This window comes from Pan troglodytes, chromosome 15 (assembly GCF_028858775.2).
Source record: "Pan troglodytes isolate AG18354 chromosome 15, NHGRI_mPanTro3-v2.0_pri, whole genome shotgun sequence".
NCBI classification, from domain to species: Eukaryota; Metazoa; Chordata; class Mammalia; order Primates; family Hominidae; genus Pan; species Pan troglodytes.
Genome location: NC_072413.2, coordinates 47,657,125 through 47,681,187, shown reverse-complemented (window position 1 = coordinate 47,681,187; position 24,063 = coordinate 47,657,125). Strand labels below are relative to the sequence as shown.

Sequence of the window (24,063 nt, the reverse complement as noted above, 5' to 3'; positions counted from 1 at the left end):
TTTCAAATGTACTTTTTTTTTCAGAAGGTATAGTCTCTTGCTTCACTTTTGGCTCACCTTTGTGTATTATGATAGTCAAAAATAGGCATTCTCTTTTTCTAGTCTGTTAATGACCAACCACCCTGCACCAAATTTATTTGGAACAGCAAGAGATAAAGCAGAGATGTTTCGTGAGCGATATACCATTTTGCACCAGGTAAGTTTGGTAGGGGGCGGAGGGGAGGATACTGGGTAAAATGAGAGAAAAGGAGACTGTTTCAGTTTAGGGAAATCTCAGGGATATTTAAAGAATGGAATTTTGTGGTCCAAAGTTGGTCATTCAATAAACTGTTATTAAGATTTCTGTGATTGAGACCGTGTAGAAGATACAGAGATGAAAAAGCTATTTTCCCCTTAACAACAATGATGATGGTAAAAATAGTAGTTACTATTTAATACATGATATGCCAGGTAGCACTTAACATACATTATTTACCTCATTTAATCCTCATAATACTAATAATGTGTAAATGCTATTATTATCCCCATTTTACGGATGAAGAAACTGAGGCTTAAAGAAGTTTAGTAATTTGCCCATAGATCGTATATAGTAAGACAGGATTTTAATCCAGCCTGACTCTAAAGCCCAACCATTGCCTACTATACTTTACTACTTTCAAGTAGCTTACAGTCTATGAAGTTATAGACATTTGTGCAATACATAAAGTAGAATTTTATATGTGCTATAAAAGAGATGCAAACAATGTATTCAATAGAAAAATCAGGAAAGGCTTCAAGGAAATGATGGCATTTGGCATGGACCTAGATTGCCTTAATCTTGTGGAAATGGGGAAAAGGTGGCGATTGTGAAGAAAGGTACAGCAAAAAATGGACTCTTTGCAGGAAATGATGAGAAAATCAGGAGTAGTGTGGGATCAGTTTGGAAAGGCAAGTGGGAGCCAAATTGTAGGAGCACTTTGGATGCCACCCTTGGGAGTTGGGACTGTTCTCCTTGTGTGAGGTGCTTTGGAATACCAGAGAAACTCGGTCGCAGCCAGGTTTTTTGAGTGCTTCCTCCACCAGCAGATATAGGGATGACTTGGAGTGTGAGAGAAGTCTTCTAGGAGTCTGTGGTATTAGTCTTGGCATAAATGATAGCCTGGATGAAGGAAGTGGCAAGGGGTGTAGAATGAGGGCATCACACTCAAGCAGCAGAAACTATAACACATGGTGACTGTCTGGATGTGAAGGAGAAGGGAGCGGGTGAAGAATCAGAGATGAGTAAGGCCTAGAGTCTGAGAGAGTAGAATATAGAATAATACATTAAACAGGAAAAAGAGAATGTTTGTAGAAGGTGATAGCAGGTTCTGTTTTAAGCATTTGAGTTAAGATTGCCAGGAGAGTATCAAGTGAAGTGTACATCTGGAGCTATGGAAAGAGAGTTGGTAGCAAGAGAGAGATTTGGGAGCATCTGCATAGAGTAAAAAATGGAACTGCAAGGATGAGACCTTGGGACAAAGAGAAGTGATAAAAAGACAAGAGGGAGGCTAGGCGCAGTGGCTCACGCCTGTAATCCCAGCACTTTGGGAGGCCGAGGTGGGTGGATCACCTGAGGTCAGGATTTCGAGACCAGCCTGACCAACATGGAGAAACCCTGTCTCTACTAAAAATACAAAAGTAGTCAGGCATGGTGGCACATGCTCGTAATCCCAGCTACTTGGGAGGCTGAGGCAGGAGAATCGCTTGAACCTGGGAGGCGGAGGTTATGGTGAGCCAAGATGGCGCCATTGCACTCCAGCCTGGGCAACAAGAGCGAAACTCCGTCTCAAAAAAAAAAAAAAAAAGAGGGGAGAGGATAGAACTTGGGGGCCAGGTGAGGATGGTGTTATATGGCAGAAGCACAAGAAGGCTTCAAGGAGGAGCAGATGGTCAGCGGTAGGTTAAATAAAGGTTGAAAAGAATGATCTTGAGGAACCAGCATCCTCTGCTGCTTCCATTGCCGACATAGTGTTGCTAGGTTAATCTGCCCAAAGTATAGCTCTGACCACCTCATGGGTTTTGCACAGAAGTCTTTCAAGGAAATTCACTGCCTATTGAATTAAATGCAGATTATCCTTAATATGTAAGATCTTCTCTCACACATAATTGGCCTAATCTCTACTTTTCCTGTAGTCATAATCTGGGCTGGAGCCAAAACTGAAATATGGAATTATTGTTTCTGTTTCTTTCACTACTTCTGTGACTTTGTTTATCCTGTTGACTGCTCTTCCCTCTTATCTCCACTGTTGAAACCGTCCTATTTTGGAAGGCTTTTCTCAGATTCCTCCTTTCTGGAGCCCGTCTTGATCTTCAGTTGGATGCAATCTTTTTCTTTTTTATTTATTTTATTTTTGATATAGAGTCTTGCTCTGTCGCCTAGGCTAGAGTGCAGTGGTGCAAACTTGGCTCACTGTAACCTCTGCCTCCTGGGTTCAAGTGATTCTTCTTCCTCAGACTCCCAAGTAGCTGGGATTATAGGCACATACCACCACACCCAGTTAACTTTTTTATTTTAGTAGAGACAGGGTTTCACCATGTTGGCCAGGCTGGTCTCGAACTCCTGACCTCAAGTGATCTGCCCACCTCAGCCTCCCAAAGTGCTGGGATTACAGGCATGAGCCACCATGCCCAGCTGAATCTCTTTCTGCTTGAACCCAGTAGTATGTCTTTTTTTTTTTTTTTTTTTTTCTGAGGCAGAGTCTTACTCTGTTGCCCAGGCTTGAGTGCAGTGGCGCAATCCCGGCTCACTGCAACTTCCGCCTCCTGGGTTCAAGCGATTCTCCTGCCTCAGCCTCCCGAGTAGCTGGGACTATAGGCATGTGCCAAAGCGCCTGGCTAATTTTTTGTATTTTTAGTAGAGACGGGTTTCACTGTGTTAGCCAGAATGGTCTCCATCTCCTGACCTCGTGATCCACCCGCCTCGGCCTCCCAAAGTGTTAGGATCACAAGCGTGAGCCACTGTGCCCAGCTCAGTAGTACGTCTTTTATATCACTGACTGGACTTGGCCCTGCCTTGCATTTGAGGTGCTTATCCCTGTGATCAGACTGTGGATTCGTTGTTTATCTCCTGTGCCACATTTGGCACTGTCCTTTATACAGAGAAGGTGCTCAGTAGACACCACATTTCTTTTTTCTTAAGTATGTTTTGAAGTCTACTCTGTTATGGTGGGTGTGCCACTTATCCCTTCTGAGCCTCGTTTATTCATCTGTGAAATAAACAGGTTGAAGTTCAGTCCATCCATATTTTCATTGCAATTATCTTCCAGAAAATGAATCTGATGTTATCATTATCCTACTTCAAAATCTTTGTTTCTCATTGTCTATAGGACAAACTTCTTGGCTGGGCATACAAAGTTTGTATTGTCAGGGCTTTTTGAGTTGGAGGTTACAGAAACTCAAATAGATTAAAACTGAAAAAGGAATATATTGGCTTAGCTTGTATTATGAAGTCTAGAAGTCCACCAGTTTCAAGCCTGGCTGGATTCAGGTGCTCACACAATATCAGGAGGCATCTGTCTCTTTCCATGTCCCAGCTCTTTTAAAAAATTGATTTTACTTTCAAATAGGTTCTCCCTATAAAGTGACAAAGATCTCCACTAGTAGCCTTAGCAACTCTTGGAAAGAGAGTTCCTCTTTTCTAATAGCTCTAGCAAAAGTCTTGAATCTGTCTCTTTTGAGCCTACCTTGAAGCACTTGCTCATCCTTGAACCAATCACTGGCCAAAGGATGGAGTACTTTCATTTTCTAGACCTTGAATTCCTATCTATAGAAGGGGGAAGGGGTATCAATCCTACCTAAACTATATGGACTGAGAGTTGGGGAGGGAAGTATCTCCACATGGATCTTATTAATCTCTGGCCTTGTCTCATGTTCTACCTTGTGCACCGCATAATTCAACTGTATTAAACTTTGCGTAGCTTCCTAAATACTCTAACTCTTATAATTTCTCTGCCTGAAATGTCTTTTTTTTTTTTTTGAGACACAGTTTCGCTCTTGTTGCCCAGGCTGGAGTGCAGTGGCACGATCTTAGCTCACTGCAACCTCTGCCTCCTGGATTCAAGCAATTCTCCTGCCTCAGCCTCCTGAGTAGCTGGGATTACAGGCACCTGCCACCACACCCAGCTAATTTTTGTATTTTTGGTAGAGACGTGGTTTCACTATGTTGGCCAGGCTGGTCTCGAACTCCTGACCTCAGGTGATCCGCCCTCCTCGACCTCCCAAAGTGCTGGGATTACAGGTGTGAGCCACCGCGCCTGGCCCTGAAATGTCTTATCTTAGACTCCTTTTGTTTCTTACTACCCAAATCTTATTTATCATCTGGGCTGTTGTTCAGTGGCCCCTTTGGCCTGGGGTACAGTCAGCCCTCACAGAACTTTGTTGTGTGGTGGCACTTCTCTTTCACTAGCCCCAGTGCTCTCAGGGTGACACTTGGTTGTTCTTCATATCCTCAGCCTACAATGTGCTGCTGCCATACACACAATAGACCTTTAAAATTTTTACGTTTTTTTTTTAATTTTAAAACTTACATTACTAGATATTTGTATGTTAAATTATGTGGGTTTTCAAATTTGTGGAGAATAATTAATAGTGACATTAGTTTAAGGACAGTGTTTCATCAGGGCACTATTTTAATGAATCTTATATTTAAATGTCTGTTTCAGGAATTCATGTGAATCTTTCTTTTTTATAGAGGACCCACAGGCATGAATTATTTACTCCTCCGGTGATAGGTTCTCACCCTGATGAAAGCGGAAGCAAATTCCAGGTTGGAACATTATCCTAGTTCTGTAGGGGGTATAATTGTATAAGTTTAATATTTGTTGCTTAATTCTAATTCATTGAATTTTAAATGAAAATAAACTATTGGTAACTGTTTAGCTAACTGGACGGGCTGCATGCCCACTTTTGATACAGTCCATTCCTAGAGTCCTGTGTCCCACAAATCTCTAACAGAAGCTACTGCTTCCTTTGAGAAGGCCCTGATATGATGCTAGCCCCAGATACGCTCTGGCCTCCAAGGTAGATTCCTAGCTCATTTGGATACTACACTGGCTTTCTGATAACTTTTCAACATTTCTTTTCTTGCCCTCACTCATCCCTTAGTGACCATAACACTAAGGAACTCAAATGCTGGTTCCTTGCCCAACTCATCCCTCAGTGACCACCACACACAGTTATTGAACTAGAATGTGTTATATTGGTTGAAGTGAAAACTTAAGGTACTAAGGAAACAACATTTATAGAATGAATGAGAGAACACAAATGGGTCCCACAACCTGGCCAACATAGCAAGACCTCATCTTTATAAACAATAAAAAACATTAGCCAGGCGTGATGTTGTGCACCTGTGGTCCCAGCTACTGGAGAGGCTGAGGTGGGAGGATTACTTGAGCTTGGGAGGTTGAGGCTGCAGTGAGCTGAGATCATGCCACTGTACTCCAGCCTGGGTGACAGTGTAAGGACCCCTCTCAAACAAACAAACAAAACTTTTATTAGAGTATAAATTAGGTTTTAGAAATTGACATTACTTATATTTCCCTACCAAAGATCATCTATATGTTTTCTATATTAGGTTTTCTCTGGCAACTGAGATGCCCACAGCCCAGGAGCCTTTTCCCTTTTCTCCTCTTTGACAAAGTAATTTTAAGGCTTAACTAAATAATTATTCTTTTCAAACTGTCTTAATTCTGTATCTGTGATGGCACATTCCCTACTTAAATTACATTTATCTACCTGTATGATAATATCCTTTTACCAATTGCAAAAATGATGTGCTAAAAAATACTGTTATTTTTACTTCTCCTGTGTTGTTCTAGGTTCCTTTTTTTTTTTTCTTTTGATAGAGACATGGGGTCTTATCATGTTGCCCAGGCTGGTCTTGAACTCCTGGCCTCAAGTGATCCTCCTGCCCCAGCCTCCTGAGTAGCTGGGACAATAGGTGTGCACCACTACACTTAGCTAGGTTCTTTTGCCTTCCCTTCCCCCTTCCCCCTTCTCCCTTTCCTTTCCTTTCCTTTCTTTCTGGCAGAGTCTCACTCTGTCACCCAGGCTGTAGTTCAGTAGTGCGATCTTGGCTCACTGCAACCTCCGCTTCCCAGGTTCAAGCAATTCTGCTTCAGCCTCTTGAGTAGCTGGGACATATGTGCACACCACCATGCCCAACTAATTTTTTTGTATTTTTAGTAGAGATGGGGTTTTGCCATGTTGGCCAGGCTGGTCTTGAACTCCTGACCTCAAGTGATCCACCCGCCTCAGCCTCCCAAAGTGCTGGGATTACAGGCATGAACCACCACGGCCAGTCCTAGGTTCATATTTTTTAAGAGTGACTCCAGTATTAAATGTTAATGTGATTATTATGGAATGATGGGATTATATAAGTTTTTATTTTTTTCTTGTCTGTATTTTAAATTTTTTTCTATAGTAAACATGAATTATTTGTAATAAGAAAACAGAAAGATAAAACGTAAAGATAAAAGAAGCTCCACTTGGTAATTTCTATAAATATGAAAACTTATATATCCTTTTATCTAGCAATTGTGTTTCTAGAATGTGTAGAACTTTATTCAACAGTTATTATCTGTAGCTGGATGCAGTGGCTAGTGCCTGTAATCTTGGTGACTCAGGGGGCTGAGGTGGAAGGATCACTTGAGCCCAGTTTAAGGCTGCAGTGAGGTATGAGAATGCCACTGCACTCCAGCCTGGGCAATGTGAAACCCCATCTCAAAAAAAAAAAAAAAGTTTCTATCTGTGTAGTGGGCCAAGAAAGTTGCACAGAAATATTAAACATTGTTTTTATTAGTAGAAAACTGGGAACAACTTAAATGTCCTTTAATAGGAGTTTGGTGAAGTAAATGGTCATATGTATAATATAGATATCTCTATTCTTTAAACAGAAGGAAATCTATATGTAGAAAAATGGAAAGATGTCTCAGATAATATTAACTTCAATTAGTTAAGTTGCAGAATAGTACATATACTATGATTTCATCTTTGTAAATAAACTGTATAGGTGTGTGTTATAAATTATATATGTATGTATTTACATATATTTAGGATTACATATAGAAAAAGATGGAAAGGATTTTTTTTTTTTTTTTTTTTTTTTTGAGACAGAGTCTTGCTCTGTCACCCAGGCTGGAATGCAAAGCGATCTCGGCTTACTGCAAGCTCCGCCTCCTGGGTTCACACCATTCTCCTGCCTCAGCCTCCCGAGTAGCTGGGACTACAGGCGCCTGCCACCATGCCTGTCTAATTTTTTGTATTTTTAGTAGAGACGGGATTTCACCATGGTCTCGATCTTCTGACCTCGTGATCCGCCTGCCTCGGCCTCCCAAAGTGCTGGGATTACAGGCGTGAGCCACTGCACCTGGCCGGAAAGGATTTTTTACAATAGTGTCCCAATTTTTACTACCTTAAACTTTCTGATTAGAAAAAAAGATCAGATTGAGAATGTAAATAATAATGAGAGCCTTTTAAAATACTAAGTAAAATTGGAATATATATTTTTAAATAGCTTGCTAGTTTTCAAAAGGTACTGTTCAAAGAAAATAAAATTGATATTCTTTTCTATTTTAAAAAATAAATGTACTTATCATTATTCAGAATGATATGGTGTGAGGATTCAGTCATTGGTAAGAGCCTGAGTCGATGTGGTGTTTCTTTAGGCATCATACACTTGATCTTACAGCTTTTTTGTAGGACAAAATTAAACATCCTAAGTTTAATTTTACAACTTTATTTCCATTTTATTTGATTTTCTACTGTAAAGTAGCTATAAATGCTGAAATGTGTACCCCAAATATAGTTATTTATAAAAAGTTTTGTTTCTTGAAAGAATATATTTACAGTCTTTAAAATTTATTTTGTTTTATTTTAGCTTAAAACAATAGAAACCTTATTGGGTATTACAACCAAAATCGGAGATGTGATTGTTCTTGGAATGATAACGCAGTTAAAAGAGGTAACTTAATAAGCATCAAACTTTTATTTTTGGCCTTGGATTGATGAAATGTCGGTTACATAGAACATGTTTGTAGTGGGCACAGGAATGTATTCTTTATTGAAAACTCGCCTCACCAACAGAACAATATTGGAATAGTGGTAATACGAGGAAATAGTATCATCATGTCAGAAGCCTTGGAACAAGGATAAATAATGGCTGTTGGCTGGGCGCGGTGGCTCATGCCTGTAATCCTAGCCACTTTGGGAGGCCGAGGCAGGCGGATCACCTGAGGCCGGGAGTTCAAGACCAGCCTGACCGACATGGAGAAACCCTGTCTCTACTAAAAATACAAAATTAGCCAGGCGTGGTGGCACATGCCTGTAATCCCAGCTACTCAGGAGGCTGAGGCAGAAGAATTGCTTGAACTCGGGAGGTGGAGGTTGTAGTGAGCTGAGATGGTGCCATTGCACTGTAGCCTGGGCAACAAGAGCGAAACTTTGTCTCAAAAATAAATAAATAAATAAAATAATAATGGCTGTTCAGCAGAGAAACACATTTTCTCTCTCCATAGGGCCTGTTTTACAATGACGTAAAAATTAGGTCATGTACATTTTCATATTAGACTTTTTGTTAAACTTCTGTAATAGTAAAAAAAAAAAAAAACCCAGAAAAAACAAAAACCTTTTCTCAGTCACCAAGTGTCTTTTTCATCTGTGTTTGGTTTCCTGAGAAGACATCAGGACAGAGTGTCTTGTGCAGGAGCCCAGTTTGCATAGCCTGAAATTAGGCCCGTAGTGACCTCTGGATAAATGGAGAGTACTGGGTTTCTGAACAAGCAAGCTGCAGAGTATGTCCTGGTCCCTTGGACATGCTGTTGGCTGTCTTAGAAGACCTGGGGAGACCCTCCTTATGGCAGACATCAAATGTCCCTCTTGCCATTTCTTATCTGTAGGAGTCATTCTCCATTGTACCTGTGAGGAGTCAGAATCTCAGTTAAGTGATTAGTCTGGGGTTATCAGACTAGTAAATGGAAGAGCCTGGACTAGAAATAATAGCTGATTTTTAAAATCCACTTTCTCCCTACTGTATTCTGTTGTCAAACTTGTAGTTTAATTTTTTTGTCACGGTTTTCATTGTTACATAAATGTGGATTTATTTATTTTCATTTTTTTAGGGAAAATTTTTTCTGGAAGATCCTACTGGAACAGTACAACTAGACCTTAGTAAAGCTATATCCTTCACTTGTCTGTATTTTTTAAAATCTGCATTACGTGAATTGGGGAAATTGATTATATATCCTTCTAAAATTTACCTATTTGGGTTCTCAATGTAACTTCTCTGTTGCTGGTGTAGGAATGTAGAGATATAATCCTAAATAGAGATAGAACAACTTTAATTTTCTCTTATTTGGAGAATCTAGATGAATCACTGACGAAATTTATATCATGGTAAGAATGATCCACCCTGTCAATATTACCAAGAATTAAACATGAGGACATTTAAAACTAAAAATTTTTAAGCTCTTTCTAAGCTGTGGTCTATTCACAGTTTCAAATGGGAAGTCTAAATTTTTTAGAAGCCTTGCTGGACTCAAAATGTATGTTGACTTTATTACTGCCTCAAGAATAGAATTATTTTCCTCAACTGTTGTGTACCAGTTCCATAGTGGTTTATACACAGAGGCATGCTTTGTCTTAGCAGAAGGTAAGTCAGTATACTTTGTTACTGTCCTTCTTCTCATTCTCCAGTAAAACTTTCTGCTTTGGGTAAAATATGTTAACATGATATAATTTGGGATACCATTAATTAGAAGAGCATATTTTTGGCAAAATAACTCTTAGACTGTTAATGGGCTAATGGAAATCTTTTTGGGGTGATGAAAATGTTCTGATATTAGATAGTAGTAATGGCTACACAACTTGTGAATATACTAAAAATCACCGAATTACACACCCCCTTTTTTTTTTTCTTTTTTTTTTGGAGACAGAGTCTCACTCTGTCACCTAGGCTGGAGTGCAGTGGCACGATCTCGGCTCACTGCAACCTCCGCCTCCCGGGTTCAAGTGATTCTCATGCCTCAGCCTTCCGAGTAGCTGAGATTATAGGCGCATGCCACCATGCCTAGCTAATTTGTTGTATTTTAGTAGAGACGGGGTTTCACCATGTTGCCCAGGCTGGTTTCAAACTCCTGAGCTCAGGCAATCCACCCGCCTCGGCCTCCCAAAGTGTTGGGATTGCAGGCGTGAGCCACCATGCCCAGCCTGAATTATATACTTTTTTTTTTTTTTTCTTTTGAGATGGAGTCTCACTCTGTCACCCAGGCTGGAGTGCAATGGCACGATCTCGGCTCACTGCAAGCTCTGCCTCCTGGGGTCACACCATTCTCCTGCCTCCGCTTCCCTAGTAGCTGGGACTACAGGCGCCTGCCACTACACCTGGCTAATTTTTTTTTATTTTTGTATTTTTAGTAGAGACAGGGTTTCACTGTGTTAGCCAGGATGGTCTCGATCTCCTGACCTTGTGATCCGCCCGCCTCAGCCTCCCAAAGTGCTGGGATTACAGGCATGAGCCACCGCACCCGGCCCTGAATTATATACTTTTAAAGGGTGAATTGTATAGTATGTGAACGATACCTCAATAAAGTTGAAAAAAACACTTAATTTTATATAGGGCCATAAAATGAAACATTTCCTAATCTGTATCAACACGTACTGCCAAACTGAAAAGTGAAAAGTTCTGAATCTATTTCTATTTAATGAATTTTATAAGTTGAGACTCTCTGTGGATCTAAAGTTGTTCACTGTGGTTCATTGAGGTTGGCAACCTCTGTAATTAGTTCACAGGGCATGAGACTAGCCTGGCATTATTGCTTTGTTGTAACATAATTTTGTCCTTTCAAACACAGAGGATTAGACAAATGAAAGTGACGTTACTTTTTTTCAGGTTGGTTTGAAGATCAAGTGTTTCATGTCAATGCCTTTGGATTTCCACCCACTGAGCCCTCTAGTACTACTAGGTATTAAAATGTTTGGTTTATACTCTATGGGAATTTGGTAATACTGGCAGGAGTGAATGTAAGATAGTACATCATATCTCAGTTACTACAAGGTGTCAGGCTTTGTGTCAAAATGGAAAAAGCAATGGAAAATGAGAATTAGAAGACTGGGTTTTATATGTAATGTGAAAACTAGCAGATTGGCCAAAAATTAGTTGCAATACCGTCTTTGTACTTCGGCTTTAACTGGGAAAGATTTCCAGTCTGTTTTATTTATCTCTGGGGTTGATGAGAAGTTCAAGTGAGGTAAGACAGCTAGGATAACACTTAGAAGAATATAATTCCATGTTAATATAAAATTCTCATTTTTATATTCTAATGAATGAAAGTTATGTGAGGTAGCTTATAGCTCCTTAATATAAGTGAAAGCATCATAATATTAGAGCTATTCCAAAATGGCCTTCTTTTAGAGGAGCTGAGCTCCCTGTCACTTGAATTATTTGGGCAGAGCCTGAATGATAGTATAAAAATTGTACTTGGTGGCCCATGGGTTGAAAGTAGTTTATAGACCTTTCTTTTCTTCTCCCCACTTTGAGGTGTTTAAAAACATTTCGAGTTAGTTTCCAGTGTATAAAAACTAGAAGATTTCTCATAAAGGCCTAGGTTTCGGAGTTCTCTTAACAGGAGGATCTGGCCATACAGAGCCTGAATTCTCACACAGCAAAAACTAAACTGCAGTGGTTGCCCACTTTGGGCAGGGCATGTATGTGTGCCCTAGTTAGTGTCAGTGGACTGCTGCTTTGCTATTTAGTGTTATCTTCCTGGAGCCTGTAAGCATTTGAGTTTGCCACCTCTGGGGGAATTAAAGTAGTTGCCTTCTAACCATGAGATTCTGTATAATGGTGATGATTTCAAAAGGAAGCATAAAGATTAAGATTTTAGTTTTACCAGGAGGCAGAGGTTGCAGTGAGCCGAGATCGCACCACTGTACTCCAGCCTGGCAACAGAGCGAGACTCCGTCTCAACAACAACAACAAGGATTTTAGTTTTAGTATGCCTGTATAAATTCAAGGTGCAAAGGCAACATTTCCTGGCTGGGAGTTTACTGGCAGGGCAGCCTGTGCAGAGCATCTACTCTTGCTGTTGAAGTAACTGAGGGAAAGGTGCTGATCTTGCTAAGGAGAACACAAGCCCTAATCAAGCCAAGCTCACCTCTATTTGAGTGCTTTTGGTGCAGTTTGTGGCTTTTTCCAATATGGTAAGTTTCCTTTGGAATATATTTAGAGCAAAATTGCCATTGTCATGGTATTTTTGTTTTGTACAAGCTTCAAAATTACTACTTTGGAATGAGAGGTATAGTTGAGTTGGCTGGCTGTGAGTTTACCATTTGTTTCTCTTTAGCCAAGAGATCATTATTATAATGTTTCAAATAATTTTCCACTTAAATTATACCATTTTCTCTAAATCCAACTGCTTAGTATATGCTTAGTAAACCAAAGGATTGGTATGAGGTGTAATAAAGTACATTAAAATAAAACGATCATTTTATTCTTGTTAGGATTATAAATTTTCTCTAAAATGCCTTCAAAATATAAAATTCAGGGGGCTAAATCTGGTGGTAGTCAATCAATTCAACAACTAATATTTTAGTGAGTATGTTTTATGTGTAAAATACTGTTTTACAAATAAGTGCAAATAGGTCTACAGCATGGTCCTATCCTAAAGAGATTTACACTTACTCAATACCCTCCCTACCATTGTGTAGTTAATGCAAATAATTTTGTTTTAAACGGAAGATGTGAGTAAGGCTTTTCTGAAGTTTAATTTCTCAATATTTAGCTTAATAGGTGTTTCTGTGATGCTCTGATTTATGTTTGGGTATATGCTTAACTGAAATCATCATACAATTATGTCTACTTACTGCATTCCTCTAGCAACTATAAAATTATTACTGTACCTTTGAAAATGCCAGTTGGTCCACTTGGTGGGAACAATAACAATATCAGTTACCATATCTAAGGGCTCACACCGTACTAAGCACTGTGCCCTGTGGGCTTTCTGTACATTATCACTTGTATTCCTTCTAGTAACCCTGTGCAGTAGATATCAGTTTAGTTTTTTTTGCATTTGAAGAGTTAGGTTAAGAAGTGTCGATTTGGGAGGCTGAGGTGGGTGGATCGCTTGAGCTTTGGAGTTCAGAACTAGCCTGGTCAACATGGTGAAACCCTGTCTCTATTAAAAATACAAAAATTAGCCAGGTGTGGTGGCATGCGCTTGTAGTCCCAGCTACTTGGGTGAGAGAATCGCTTGAACTTTGGAGGCGGAGGTTGCAGTGAGCTGAGATCCTGCCACTGCACTCCACCCTGGGCGACACACTGAGACTTTGTCCCCCTACCCCCCAAAAAAGAAGGGTTGGGTAATTTGTCCATGGTCACAAACTTTTTTTTAAGACAGAGTTTTGCTCTTGTTGCCCAGGCTGGAGTGCAATGGCACCATCTTGGCTCACCACAACCTCTACTTCCCGGTTTCAAGTGATTCTCCTGCCTTAGCCTCCCAAGTAGCTGGGATTACAGGCATGTGCCACCACACTCAGCTAATTTTGTATTTTTAGTAGAGACAGGGTTTCTCCACGTTGGTCAGGCTGGTCTTGAACTCCCGACCTCAGGTGATCCACCGGCCTCGGCCTCCCAGAGGGAGACTGGGATTATAGGTGTGAGCCACTGTGCCTGGCCCAAACTTTTTATTGTTAGAGATGTGCTTTGATCCCAAGGTTTCCGACTCAAGCCAGTATGCTGCATTGGAAAAGTAGTTGAGTCTTTAAAAAAAGAAAAGTTTTTTCTTATTAATAATGTAGTTCATGATTGCAAAAAAAAAAAATTAGAAAATATATGAAGGCACACAAAAGGAAAGGAAAATCACCTGTAATTTTACTAAACAGAAAAAAACTGTTAACATTACTTTATATATGTATATACAGTTGTGTATTGCATAACAATGGGGATACATCCTGAGAAATGTGTTGTTAGGTGATTATGTCACTGTGCAAACATCACAGTGTACTTATACAAACCTAGATGATATAGCCCACTGTACACCAAGGCTGTATGGTACAGCCTGTTGCTTCTGTGCTGCAAACCTGTATGACACATTGCTGTACTGAATACTATAGGCAACTGTAACACAATGATAAGTATTTGTCTCTCTAGATACAGAAAAGATAAAGTAAAAATATGGTATAAAATATAAAATTGGTACACCTGTATGGAACACTTATCATGAATGGAACTTGCAGGGCTGGAAGTTGCTCTGAGTGAGTCAGTGAGTGAGTAGTGAGTGAATTTGAAGGCCTAGGACATTACTGTACACTACTGTAGGCTATTAACACTGTATACTTAGGCTACACTAAATTTGTTTAAAAAGAGTTTTCTTTCTTCAGTAAGCAATTAACCTAGCCTGGGCACAGTGGCTCACACCTATAATCAATCCTAGCACTTTGGGAGGCTGAAGGGAGTGTTGCTTAAGGCCAGGAGTTTGAGACAAGTCTAGACAACATAACAAAACCTCATCTCTACCAACAACAACAACAACAAAATTAGCTGGGTGTGGCAGTGTGTACCTGTAGTCCTAGCTACTTGGCAAGCTGAAGTGGCAGCATTGCTTGAGCCCAGGAGTTAAAGGCTGCTGTGAATTATCATTGTGCCACTATACTTCAGCCAGAGTGACAAAGGAAGACCCTGTCTTGAAATAAAAATTTTTTAATAAAATTAATTAACTTTAGTTACTATAACATTCTTTATAAGCTTTAAAAAATTTTAAATTTTTGACTCTTTTTGTAATAAACAGCTTAAAACACAAACACATTCTACAGCTGCACAAAAATTGTTTCTTTGTATCCTGATTTTGTAAGCTTTTTTCTTTTATTGATTAATTGATTTACTGATACAACTGTACTCTCTTCTTCAGGCTGGAATGCAGTGATATGATTATAGCTCACTGCAACCTCAAATTCCTGGACATAAGTGTTCCTCCTGCCTCAGCTTCCCAAGTAGCTAAGACTGCTAATTTAAAAAAAAAAAAAATTGTGTAGGGATTGGTGGGGGTCTCACTATGTTGCTCAGGCTGGTCTCGAACTCCTGGCCTCAAGCAATCGTCCCACCTCAGCCTCCCAAAGTACTGTGATTACAGGCATGAGCCACTGTGCCCAGCCACTTTTTTCCATCTTTATATTTTCTAAAAATCTTTTTTGTTAAAAACTGTGGGTGCAGCGCACCAGCATGGCACATGTATACATATGTAACTAACCTGCACAATGTGCACATGTACCCTAAAACTTAAAGTATAAAAAAAAAAAAACTAAAACAAATGTATTAACCTAGGCCTATACACAGAATCATCAGTATCACTGTTTTTCATCTCCACATCTTGTCCACTGGAAGGTCTTCAGGGGCAATAATTCATGGAGCTACCATCTGTAGTAACAATGCGTTCTTCTTGAAGGACCTCCTGAAGGACCTGCCTGAGGCTGTTTTACAGTTAAAAAAAAAAAGTAGAAGGACTACACTCTAAAATAATGATTAAAAGTACAGTAAATACATAAACTAGTAACATAGTCATTTATTATTGTTATCAAGTGTTACATATTGTACATTATTATATGTGCTGTACTTTCCTACAACTGGCAGCTCAGTAGGTTGTATACACCAGTGTCTCTACAGACACAGTAATGTGTGGCACTAGGACATTGTGACAGCTAAGATGTCAGTAGGCAATAAGAGCTTTTCAGTTCCATTATCATTCTGTGAAACCACTCATATATGCAGTCCATCATTGCCAAAACGTTTTTATGCTGTGCATGACTGTCCATATGTAGTAGATCCTCATTAATTTACAGATTTGTGCTAAAATGTTTTTGTACCTCCTAAAGTCAATACTAAAGGTGCTTTAGTGGTCATTTATGCTTAGCAGAACAGCAAAAAATTTTGAGTCACCTGGCATGCATGTTCCCAGCTGAAGTCGAACAAGGCCACACTGCCTTCTTGTTTCAGCCTCATTAAGAGATGACCAGAGGGGCCGGGCGCAGTGGCTCAGGCCTGTAATCCCAGTACTTTGGGAAGCCTAGGCGGGCGGATCACGAGGTCAGGAGATCGAGACCATCCTGGCTAACACGATGAAACCCTGTCTTTACTAAAAATACAAAAAATTAGCCGGGCGTGGTGGCAGGTGCCTGTAGTCCCAGCTACTTGGGAGGCTGGGGCAGGAGAATGGCGTGAACCCGGGAGGCAGAGCTTGCAGTGAGCCGAGATCACGCCATTGCACTCCAGCCTGGGGGACAGAGCGAGACTCTGTCTCAAAAAAAAAAAAAAAAAAAAAAAAAGAGATGACCAGAGGACAGAGACTGCAGGGAGCAGTACAGGGTAGTGCAAGAAGCTCTGGCCCTGGGGCCAGTTGTGTGTGGGGAGGGGGCATTTGAATCTCACCTCTGGCACCTGTTTTTTTGGAGCAACCTCAGATAAGTCACTTAACATTTCTGAACCAACTTTTCTCATTTGTAAAAATAGAATCTACCAGGATAAATTGGTTTTAGGACTTAAGACTATAATCAATCCATGTATATATAAGTACAAATTTTCCCAAGGAGCAGTGGTTCAGTGTTTGCCAATTCATTGTTTGTGGAGATTTTATAGAACATAATATCACTAATAACAAGAATCAACTGGCTGGGCGTGGTGGCTCATGCCTGTAATCCCAGCACTTCGGAAGGGCGAGGAGGGTGAATCATTTGAGGTCAGGAGTTCAAGACCAGCCTAGCCAACATGGTGAAACCCCATCTCTACTAAAAATACAAAATTGGCTGGACGCGGTGGCACGTGCCTGTAATCCCAGCTACTCGGGAGGCTGAGGCAGGAGAATTGCTTGAACCCGGGAGATGAAGGTTGCAGTGAGCTGAGATCGCACCGCTGCACCACTGCACTCCAGCCTGGGAGACAGCATGAGACTCCGTCTAAAAAAAAAAAAAAAAAAAAAGGAATCAACTATAACAAGATATGTATGTGTATATCTGGAGAGTTTCTTTTTATGCATGAATGCACAGGTCTATATCTATTCCCTTTTTTTGGCATTATAAATGGATACATACTGTACCTTGCTTTGTAACCTGTGTTTTTCATCTAATAATATGCTATCAACATTTTCTATTACTGTGAAATATTGTTTTATAGCATGATTCGTGACATTCAGGAAATATGTTTTGAGCACATACTGTATTGCCACTAGATGGGGAGACAGACATGAAACAATCGCCCGATTACAATTGGCTGACTACAATTTTTTTTTTTTTGAGGCGAAATCTTGCTTTGTTGCCCAAGCTGGAGTGCAGTGGCATGATCTCGGCTTACTACAACCTCCATCTCCTAGGTTCAAGCGATTCTCCTGCCTCAGCCTCCCGAGTAGCTGGAATTATAGGTGCCGGCTGCCATGCCCGGCTAATTTTCACATTTTTAATAGAGATGGGGTGGATTTCACCATGTTGGTCAGGCTGGTTTTGAACTCCTGACCTCAAGCAATCCCCCCACCTCGGCCTCCCAAAGTGCTGGGATTATAGGTGTGAGCCACCCTGGCCTGATTACAAATTTGATAAGATCTGCGAAGGAGAAGTACAGGTTCCTATGAGAGTGTATAATGGGAAAATCTAACCTCTTTTGGGATCGTCAGAGGAGGCCTATGGGGTATTTGCATTTAAGCTGGGAACTGCAGGATGTCAGTGTAGAGTGGGCAAGAGTGGTGGAGGCTGGGAGTGTGTAGATTACCCACTTTCCTACTGACCCTTGCTTGGTGAGCGTTGAATAAAACCAAGCTTTGAAGGAACCGTTGAATAATTTTTTCACAGTTCTTGGATATAGGCTAGTCTTTGTATATATCTTTAATTCCTTAGGATTAGCCATTCCAGAAGTGGAATTACTTGGGCAGATGGTTAGCACATATTTTGAGGTTTCTATGAGATATTGTTCAAATGGTGTACTCATTTCTTCTGCTTTCAGTGACATAGGAAATTATTATTTTAATGTTTGCTTTAGTCAGGTTTTTTTTTTTTTTTTTTTGAGACAGAGTCTCACTGTCGCCCAGGTTGGAGTGCAGTGGCGCGATCTCGGCTCACTGCAGGCTCCGCCCCCCGGGGTTCACGCCATTCTCCTGTCTCAGCCTCCAGAGTAGCTGGGACTACAGGCGCCCGCCACCTCGCCCGGCTAATTTTTTGTATTGTTAGTAGAGACGGGGTTTCACTGTGTTAGCCAGGATGGTCTCGATCTCCTGACCTCGTGATCCGCCCGCCTCGGCCTCCCAAAGTGCTGGGATTACAGGCGTGAGCCACTGTGCCCGGCCGTTTAGTCAGTTTTAAGACACAGATATAGCCTATTATTTTATTTACTGCTTCCATATTGCTTGTCTTGTTTTAGAATATTTAGATAACCTTTGTACTTTTAAGGTGTTACAAAGAGTACCTTTTTACACTGGAAAATAACTTCATTAGATACAAAGAAGCTAAATGTATACAATTATTAGAAAAATATCTCTAGTGGTATATAGAAGATAATTATGTTATAATTATCTAGGGCATACTATGGAAATATTAATTTTTTTGGAGGTCCTTCTAATACATCTGTGAAGACTTCTGCAAAACTAAAACAGCTAGAAGAGGAGAATAAAGATGCTATGTTTGTGTTTTTATCTGATGTTTGGTTGGACCAGGTGGAAGTATTGGAAAAACTTCGCATAATGTTTGCTGGTAGGTCTTATTTTTTTTCTTCTTTCTTGAACTCTTATAAGGGTTCATGTTTTAAAACTTTCTGAGTATTCTATTTATCTTTTTGAGTATTCTATTTAAAAAAAAAACACTGAGTTAGCAATGAGATAATTTAAATTAGATTTCATTTTAAAGACTTAAATTTTTACATTAAGAAAAAAACCTGTGTGTGTGTGTGTGTGTGTGTGTGTGTGTGTGTGTGTTTATAGTCATGATAAGTAAGAATTAGTCCTGAAGTTCAAGACCAGCTGGCCAACATAGTGAGACCCCATCTCTAAACAAAAACAAAAACAAACTGGGTTTAAGTGCAAGCCTATTACCCTGGGCAGGTTACTTAACCTAAGTCTCAGATTTTATGGATGTTCTGAGGAGTAATTAAGCCAATGCAGGCCTGGCCTATAGTAAGTGCTCAATAAATGGGTACTGTTATTAGTATTATTTTAATAAGTTATTAAAATGTTATTTTAATTAAAATAAATTTTTATTATTAGAAAGTCATGGTTAAAGGGTTTTTAACTTGATTTGTAGACTAGAAAAGTATTGTTCATTTACTCTTTTATTGTTTAGGTTATTCACCAGCACCTCCAACCTGCTTTATTCTGTGTGGTAATTTTTCATCTGCACCATATGGAAAAAATCAAGTTCAAGCTTTGAAAGGTATTAAGGATCTATTTAATAAGAAGTATTTCTATAGTCATATAAACTAAAGTAATAAGAAATTATCCATAATATTTTAATTAAGAATATACAGGATTGTATCTAATCAAATATAATTTTATGGCATTATATGCAAATTTAATTCAATACCTTTTTAAAATTTTAGATTCCCTAAAAACTTTGGCAGATATAATATGTGAATACCCAGATATTCACCAAAGGTAATGATCTCTACCACTATATATTTTTTCACCGTTTTACTTAAAAAAAAAACAAAAAATGAATTTTGTTATATCAGCAATTATTACAAAACTAAGGAAGAAAGATAAAGTTGAGAAAATTAAAAGAGCTAAGAGATAAAGTTATCCTCACATTGTACTAGAGGTTTATAATGAAAAGTATTGAAAGGGATAGAGGTAATTTCAGCCATACTTGGAATTTCTTCGTGGCATTACTCTTAAGAGTCTAGAGCTTCACTCTCCGATATCATAGTCACTGGCCACATGTCTCTTTAAATCTAAGTTTAATTAAATTTAAATATAAAATTCAGTCCATCAGCTATGCTAGCCACAATTCAAGTGTTCAATTGGGCAGTGCAGATATAGAACTTTTCTATCATGACATTACTAGACAGTGTTGGTCTGGAGACTTAATAGTTCATTTCTTATAATGCATAAAATTTAAATGTTTTTTAATTTTAAAGAGAAAACAAAGGGAATAACTTGCTTTTAAGCTATTGGATAGTGTTACAATAATATTTTTAAATGAATTGTGTTGAATTTTGCTACAGTAGTCGTTTTGTGTTTGTACCTGGTCCAGAGGATCCTGGATTTGGTTCCATCTTACCAAGGTAAGTTTTGTTCAAATTTTTGCAACAGTGTAGAAAATTTTGTAAACCTTAAAAAGATAAACTATATCACATAAATTGTTTTTATAGGCCACCACTTGCTGAAAGCATCACTAATGAATTCAGACAAAGGGTACCATTTTCAGTTTTTACTACTAATCCTTGCAGGTAAGAATTAGTATTTTGTGTTATACATTTTTCCTTTCATTTAAAAATTAGCCAGGTATGGTGGCTCATGTCTGTAATCTCAGCACTTTGGGAGGCCGAGGCAGGCAGGTTGCTTGGAGTTCCGAGACCAGCTTTGGCAACACAGTGAAACTCATCTCTACAAAAAGTACAAAAATTAGCTGGGCTTGGTGGCACGCGCCTGTGGTTCTACTGAAGAGGCTGAGATGGGAGGATCACTTGAGCCTGGTAGGTGGAGAGGTTGCTGTGAGCTGAGAATGCACTACTGCATTCCAGCTTGCAGCCCTGTCTCAAAAAAACAAAAAACAAAAAAACAACAAAAAACAAAAAACAAAAAAACTAACTTGATTCCTAAAATGTGTCTCTGAATTTCAACTGTTATGGAATAAATATAAGAAGAAAATTTATTTTTGTTTTAGGTTTCTCAAAACTTTGAAAATAGTTTAACTATATTTAAATAATTTATTGGTAGTCAGTTCAGACTCTTGAATAATGGATAGCAGTTTAAAAATAGATATTATTATTACATATCCTTTAAGAAAGGTTACAAAGGAAGAATACAAAGATTACTTATTTACTGTTGGTATTGCTCATTGTAATCATAAGTTCTTCCTGTGGGAATACCATCAGAGTCAGCCTTGGTTCGCCTCTTTTCTGCCTACATTCACTCCTTTGCTGGCCTTCTCCAGTGTCCTCTGGCTTCAAGTATCTGTGTATTGACACCTTCCACATTTATATTTCCACTTCAACCTACCTTCCAAACTCCAGACTCAGCTATCCAGTGGCCTACTTATCACCATCCCAACCTAAGTGAACTCCTGATCTTCCTCCCGACGAGTGTCCCTAACCTCTTCTGTAGACTTCTCCATGTTAGTTCATGACAGCTTCATGGTCTGAACAATGATTATTCCAGTTGTTCAGGCCAAACACTTTGGGGTTTCTCTCACATGTTTTTTCAGGAAGTCCCATTAACTTCAAATTATATCCAGAATCTGTTCTCTCTCTATACCTCTACCTCCACAACCCTCTACCACAGTGGTCCCCAACCTTTTTGGCACCAGGGACTGGTCTTATGGGAGACAGACGCCAGGGGGGGTGGGGGTGATTTTGGGATGATTCAAGCGTATTACACTTATTGTGCACTTTATTTCTATTATTACATTATAATATATAATAAAACAATTATACAACTTACCATAGAATTAGTAGGAGCCCTAAGCTTGTTTTCCTGAAACCAGATGGTCCCATCTGGGGATGATGGGAGACAGTGACAGATCATCAGACATTAGATTCTTATAACGAGTGTGCAGCCTAGATCACTCACATGTGCAGTTCACAACAGGATTCGTGCTCCTGTGAGAATCTAATGCCCCTGCTGATCTGACAGGAGGCAGAGGTCAGGATGTAATACAACCGATGGGGAGTGGCTGTAAATACAGATGAAGCTTTGCTTGCTTGCAGCCTGTTGCTCACCTCCTGCTGTGTGGTCCAGTTCCTAACAGACCATGGACTGGTACCAGTCCATGGCCTGGAGGTTGAGGAGCCCTGCTCTGCCATCTTCTCGGCCTGGATTATTACAATAGCCTCCTAATTGGTCTCCAGCTTTTACTCCTTCCCCTCCGTATTCTATTCTTAACGCAGTGTGAAAGTGATCCTGTAAAGCATAAGGCATATCCCATCCACCTTCCCGATCCTGGAAAAAGGGACCCTCATTGGAAAAAAGGACCCCTCGTGATTTAGTGACAGCCGTATCCTTGCAGTGGTAATCAAGGCCCTGTGTTATCTGGCTCCGTTACCTCTCTGATTTCCTCTCCTCCCCATTTACTCCAGCCACACTAGCCTCCCTTCTGTTCCTCAAGGATGCCAGGCGAGCTCCAGTCTGAGGGCCTGGGCTCCATCTGTTCCCTTTGCGCTTCCTCTGGGTATCTGCTTGACTAAGTCCCTCTTCCGCTTCAAGCCTGTGCTCAAGTCACACTAAATTATGAGCCCGGCCTGTTCTGATCATCCTATTAATATGCCCGCCTTCTAGGCTCTCTCTTACCACATATGCTATCCCTCTTAGCCTGTCTTTTTCTCTTATGCTTAATTATCTTAAAACATACTATATGATTATGTTCGCTTTTTATTTTCTCAGCCCCACCCCCTACTAGAATGTAAACTGTATGAGGGCTGGGATCTTTTGGTTCTGTTCGCTAATCCCTAGAATGGGGTAGGCATATATTAAGAGCTCAATACATAGCTGTTAAATGAATAGATGAATAGACAGACTCTGGTTGAAGTTTTGTGTGGTGAACAGTGAATGTGGGAATGGGGTTGTATTGTAAGAGATTTTACCTTTAAAATTAATATCATTTTTTTCTGAGAAGTCAAATTCAACTACTGTTTTCATTTCAGAATTCAGTACTGTACACAGGAAATTACTGTCTTCCGTGAAGACTTAGTAAATAAAATGTGCAGAAACTGCGTCCGTTTTCCTAGCAGCAATTTGGCTATTCCTAATCACGTAAGTGAAACAACTTTTTAATTAAACTGCCTTACATGTTGCATTATATAAAATTTTATTAAGCCACTTAATAATTTGTCCTTGGGTTAGGACATTTATTTATGGTTCAAAATAGTTTGAACGTACTTTTGTCAGTAAGTTAATTTTTGTTAGTGAAGTCAGTGTTTCTCAGCTTTCTACCGAAGTGTATGGCCTAAAGGACAGAGAAAAGCTGAGAATAAGCATGAAATTTCTTTCAAGCTTCGTGTTTTGCCTTTTAAACTCTTAAATTATACTTGAAAATATATGTATATTTGTTTTAATAAACTGTTCTTATTTATCCCATTGGTTACATATTTTATATAGTATGTCCATATCACAAGAATGTGCAGTATTTATCTTGTAGCTTCGAGGTTCCCTGACAATAGTTGTCAATCACAGGTTACATACACCCCCATTTGAGAAGTACGGAAATAGATGTTACAGAGCATTTTTATTATTCATTTTATAATATTTAAAGTTTATGGACCAGGTGCAGTGGCTTATGCCTGTAATCCCAGCACTTTGGGTGGCTTGCTTGAGGCCAGGAGTTTGAGACCAGCCTGGGCAGCATAATGATGTATATGTTATTAAATGAAAACTCATAGATTTTTTTTCCTAACATACAGAATAGTTTATTTCACTTTTAAATTAGTGTCTCCCAAAGCTCTGTGAGTCAAAGCTTTCCTAGTTTCTCAAATTTTCTGGTTCCTTTTGGTAATTAATATTTAATTTGAAATTATTTGTTTAGCTATTTTCACTTTTGCAAATGAACTGAAGTTTGCTTTGTTTTGTGCTCTTTTGTAGTTTGTAAAGACTATCTTATCCCAAGGACATCTGACTCCCCTACCTCTTTATGTCTGCCCAGTGTATTGGGCATATGACTATGCTTTGAGAGTGTATCCTGTGCCCGATCTACTTGTCATTGCAGACAAATATGATCCTTTCACTACGACAAATACCGAATGCCTCTGCATAAACCCTGTAAGAACGTAGTTAATCTTATATAGTCATTATTTATCAAGATTAGAGTGCATTTTTAAATTTAAAAATATATATTTAATAAGATTATTGTCGAAGTAAAAATATGCTATTAGTG

General features: G+C 39.4%; 1 protein-coding gene across 5 annotated transcripts in view; it reads left to right on the top strand.

Moving 5' to 3' along the window:
* POLE2 (DNA polymerase epsilon 2, accessory subunit) overlaps positions 1–24,063 on the top strand; it is a 44,548-nt gene that overhangs the window by 13,886 nt on the left and 6,599 nt on the right. For 4 of the 5 annotated variants that reach the window (XM_509931.8, XM_063793324.1, XM_024348720.3 and 1 more), the window contains 13 exons: positions 103–196; positions 4,709–4,783; positions 7,895–7,978; positions 9,135–9,191; positions 9,616–9,664; positions 10,904–10,976; positions 18,563–18,735; positions 19,321–19,410; positions 19,577–19,631; positions 20,201–20,260; positions 20,348–20,425; positions 22,838–22,946; positions 23,772–23,948. In XM_509931.8, the coding sequence (XP_509931.4) occupies positions 103–196; positions 4,709–4,783; positions 7,895–7,978; positions 9,135–9,191; positions 9,616–9,664; positions 10,904–10,976; positions 18,563–18,735; positions 19,321–19,410; positions 19,577–19,631; positions 20,201–20,260; positions 20,348–20,425; positions 22,838–22,946; positions 23,772–23,948 (1,174 nt within the window). The remainder of the gene's footprint in view (positions 1–102; positions 197–4,708; positions 4,784–7,894; positions 7,979–9,134; positions 9,192–9,615; positions 9,665–10,903; positions 10,977–18,562; positions 18,736–19,320; positions 19,411–19,576; positions 19,632–20,200; positions 20,261–20,347; positions 20,426–22,837; positions 22,947–23,771; positions 23,949–24,063) is intronic. The other variant, XM_063793325.1, reaches the window with a different exon arrangement.